The 4,606-nt window shown below is 43.1% G+C and overlaps 1 protein-coding gene across 1 annotated transcript; it reads left to right on the forward strand.

Annotated features, from left to right (window-relative positions):
• The first annotated feature begins 385 nt into the window (after positions 1–385).
• Positions 386–2,664, forward strand: LOC111272482 (uncharacterized). The gene has a single exon (XM_022853963.2). The coding sequence runs from the start codon at positions 446–448 to the stop codon at positions 2,429–2,431; it is 1,986 nt and encodes a 661-aa protein (XP_022709698.2). The 5' UTR covers positions 386–445; the 3' UTR covers positions 2,432–2,664.
• The last annotated feature ends 1,942 nt before the right edge of the window (positions 2,665–4,606 follow it).

Raw genomic sequence — 4,606 nt, forward strand, 5'->3', positions numbered from 1 at the left:
ACAAAGCAAAGAGTAACACAGACATGTGTCGTGCATAAAGCCATTTCAATGATTTTTAAGTCCAACTTGTTTCATATACGATATTCTAATCCTACATACAACGACTTGTCGTTTTGCGCGTAGGTTGACAGCAGCCTAGGACTTTCTGGCCAAAACCAACCCTTCAAGCTCCCTTCAAGCTACCTGTCGTGGGGATGTTACACTGACAAACAAACGTCAGTCTTGAAACGAGTATCTCTTTCAGAAAATTTTTGGAAGCAGCAGTTTGCCATAACATCGCTTCGAATTGCATTGAGCTATCTGATAAGCGTTTAATCAAGATTGAACTTAGGAGAAGGAGAGCAGATTTTAAACCAATTACTTCCCGTAAGAGTTATACGTTGAAAGACCTTAACAACGCATGTCAGTAAGTTATATTTCATGTTGTTCGAAATAGCCTAACCAGATGGGACGCGATTCATCTGTAACGCCAGCCACGACTGAAGCTGTACGAAATGGCAGTGACGCAGTTTCAATATCGGACGAGAATTCACTATGTGAACGAGGATACCAAAGTAAGGCATGCGCATTCAACAATTTGATCACCAATGAGGCTTGGTTAGCCAATCCACGGCAAGCAGGCATAGTAAACGAATCAAGGGTTCTTGTACTGTATACAGGTGGTACAATTGGGATGCTGAAAGATAAGAACGGCGTTCTAAAGCCCGCACCCGCTCTATTAGAAGCAAAGATTCGATCGTTCCCACAATTACATGACGCTGAGTATGCCGCCTCCATGTTTGTAGGCTGTAAACGTCCACCACTTGTAGTCCCGTATACCGGCAGTACTATTCGCGTTCTGTACACGATATACGAATACAGACCTCTGCTTGATTCATCAAACATGACGATGGCAGAATGGATACGGATATCTCTAGACATACAGAAGTATTATACGACTTTTGATGGCTTCGTAATTCTTCATGGAACTGATACGATGTCATACACAGCATCTGCCCTGAGCTTTCTATTGGAAAACCTCGGAAAGAGTGTCGTCTTAACAGGTTCACAACTTCCACTGCTTGAGCCACGTAGCGATGGGCGAGAGAATCTTCTCAATGCGTTACTTTTTGCAGGCACATATATTATTCCAGAAGTTACTCTCTTCTTCAACAACCGCTTATTACGAGGCAACAGAACTTTGAAATACTCGGCGGCTTGTTTAGATGCATTTCGAAGCCCGAACATGGCTCCTCTAGCTACGGTTGGTATTAATGTCAACGTCAATTGGAAAACCGTGATGGCGCCGTCCTCACTAAAAAAATTTCGGGTTCACCCGATGCTTAGTGAAGAAGTCGGCATCTTGCGTTTGTTTCCTTCAATAACTTCCGAAATAGTGCAGGCTTTTCTTGCTCCGCCGATCAAAGGGGTAATTTTACACACATATGGCGCTGGAAATGGGCCAACAGCTCAAAAGGGTCTCCTGGCCGCGATTCAAGAAGCGTCCGATCGAGGCGTTATTATAGTAAACTGCTCACAGTGTCCTAACGGACATGTTGAGAGTGCATACGAGACCGGTAATGCTCTAACTCAAGCAGGTGTTATTCCTGGGGCGGATATGACGCCAGAAGCAGCTCTGGCTAAATTAAGTTACGTCCTTAGCAAGAAAGAATGGTCCCTCGCTATTAAAAAAGAAAAGATGCAAACCAACCTTCGAGGTGAGCTCACAGTCATCAACCACACGCTGAGGGAATCGAAGCTAATTTCGGCCATAGGGAAGATTATGAATGTTTCGTCATTCGAAGAACTCGAAGCTCTAAAGACCGCCATCTTACCGTCAATACTGTGTTCGATCGCTGCAAAGGACGATTGTGAACGCCTTGAAGTGATGAGGCAGTGCGGAGCGTATCTTTCATCATATGATTATGACTACCGAACGCCGCTGCATGTCGCTGTATCCCAGGGAAACTTTGCAGCCACTAAATACCTACTCAAACAGGGCGCGTCAGTTCACATGTATGACCGGGATCGAAGGAATCCCTTAGACGTCGCCGTGGCGCATAACCACTATGATATTATAGATCTGCTCGTTCGCTGCGGAGCCCACTTATCTCTACTGGCAGAAACCCTGGCTGAGGCAATGAATTCGGCCGCATGCCGGGGCGATATCCGTCGATTAGAAAGCTTTCGTCGGGCCGGAGCCAATTTCACCGAAAAAGACTTAAGTGGAAGGACAATAGGACACGTTGCAGCTGAATGCAATCAGCTAGATGTTTTTGAGTACCTTTTCAAGCACGAACTTTACGTGGCAACGACTGACGTATACGGTCATACACCGAAGGATGTGGCGACAATCCTTGGACACCAGGAAATTCAGAGGTTGATCGAAATTCGAACTCCAAGAGGTGAAGCCGTTGACGACAGCTTTGGCGGATGTTTTCTAAACCGATAGGTTCTACCTTTGTTCCTTGTAGCTTGTGTACTACTAATAATATTGTATACTTTTTGTTGTAGTAGAGTACTATTGAGTACATTACGTTCATCTGAATGTATATAAACTTTTTTTTTTTTTTTTTATATATAATAGTTATAATGGATTCGAGAAATGAAAGAAATTAGACTGTACTAAACATCAAGATCTGTAGAATCTGCGGTTGTAAATACACCCTGCTGGTTGGCACACAATTTATTGATTTCTTATTCTGGGTGCGGGGAAACGTAGAAACACCTGGAAGCAGGAAATGCACTGATTAATATAGGTAGACATTGCCTGAGCACTTGCTATATGGACTATTGAAAACTTTGTATTCCATTTTTGCGTCGGCTTGAATCTGAAGGGCAGTCTTGTTTTGCGTTATGTATTCGGAATATATTTATAATATATACAATGCCGGCTGCCGGGTAAATGGGATTGGCACCAGAGGTCAACGACAGAGATTTCTTTAGCTTAGAGTCGGAGCTAGAACTTTTAAGTTTGTATGCAACAGACTTCACCACAGTGGCGGCTTTGTCGCGGCTCTGCGGAAAATTAAGTTATCTGTTTATGTTTATCAAACACTGTAGTTGCAGCTCTTTTACAAATTAAGTTACGAAACTTGTTCCAAACAGCGAAACGCCTCTTTTACCCTGAACGTGTATATAATATACCCATTGCTCACGCGAGTATCAAATAATTTAAATTGTATTGATTCGTTCGAAAACGATTCGTTCGATGAAACAGTCGGTCTCCAAGCCATTACTAACAGACGTTGCAGTTCAAGTCGGTCTTACTGTTGAATTTCATTTTATATATGGCAGGTAGGACGCCAGCTTACCATGGTTCCGCCTGTCGTTCCCAGCCACCCTTCACCGATGGCAAAGGTCTTCGTCTCGCTTTTCTATCCTGTACAAAGAGAAGCGTGAAGTTCCAGCTTATCAGCTCCACTTTTTTTATGCAGGTAATAAATACCCGACAAGCTGCTCGTCGTCATAGACGTATCGTGATGCCGTCGCTTTAGTCCAATATTGATCTGACGCTGGTGATTTGGAATTGCGTTTCTAGTCTGCTCCTACCTTTTCTTTAGTGTGGCTGATGCTCCCAGTTCTGTTGTTAGGGCTGCTTTTTAACGGAGCCTGCACTAAAGAGGGTGGTACCGAGTGAACCCCGTGAGTGCCTTTCATCGGAATACATTACTGGCATACTCATTGCCCAGTACGGATGGCGCTGTGGCTTCCTGCTATGGTTGGTTGCGGCCTCGACTAAGAAAGGTGCAAACGAAATAGGTAAAACCACCCCAAAGTCTGTCGGTGTATCGATTCGACACGTGCTGCGTAGACAATGTTTGTTCTTGCATTTGCCATTTAGAACGCGGCGAGATCTGTGCCTTTATAGCGGACGGCTTGAGGCGGTGAGGTTTCGATCCTCGTTTCTTCATCCCCTAGATACCGCGGTATGCTTGTCCGCGACATAAATTTACATGGAGGGGCCATTTTTAAAAAATATGTCACGCCCGCCATCAACGCAGCGCTGTAATCTTCAAATCGAAGAATTCGCTATTCGAGATTTTGTCTGTTCGCAGGTTACGTCATTTTTGAGAATCGCTCTACTCTGAACCATAATAGTGAAGAGGAAAGGCAAGTTGAGACATCGGGCGAGCTATAGACCACTTTAGCACTATCGATTTGCACACCTTCGGTCGCAACTGCAAGCATACTTCAGTTCTGGATGACAAGATAGAGGTAAAAAAATGTTCTTGAATTACCGATATATTTTAGAGTTATGTAGTACTCAACAATAACAAATCATTGGAACGGCTATCAACGAAGTTTATATAGTAGCGTCAACAAGACACGCCGACTGACTAATTTACTTTTCTTAAACTGTATATATTGTCCTTGTAGAATAAGTCAATTTATTTTTCTATTAGAAAATAATGCGGGTCTATTATAGCCTTAGATTGAACAACACACAGCACAGTACTCCATCCGACTAAGCTAAATCAATAGATAGTGCAATCGTTAGTTAAATAACAAAGATACTCATTCCATTGATTCTAGCAACAGGTACATAAAGTTATTTATCAAAGCTGTGGGTTTCTATATCATACTAATGTATGATCAAAAATTGCCTTCAATATGGTTCAAGTAC

The sequence above is a fragment of the Varroa jacobsoni genome, unplaced genomic scaffold (genome assembly GCF_002532875.2).
Source record: "Varroa jacobsoni isolate VJ856 unplaced genomic scaffold, vjacob_1.0 contig02398, whole genome shotgun sequence".
Taxonomy (NCBI): Eukaryota; Metazoa; Arthropoda; class Arachnida; order Mesostigmata; family Varroidae; genus Varroa; species Varroa jacobsoni.

Bases quoted from the DNA above. Each gene is read 5' to 3' on its own strand.
- LOC111272482 (XM_022853963.2), top strand. From the start codon at position 446: ATGGGACGCGATTCATCTGTAACGCCAGCCACGACTGAAGCTGTACGA.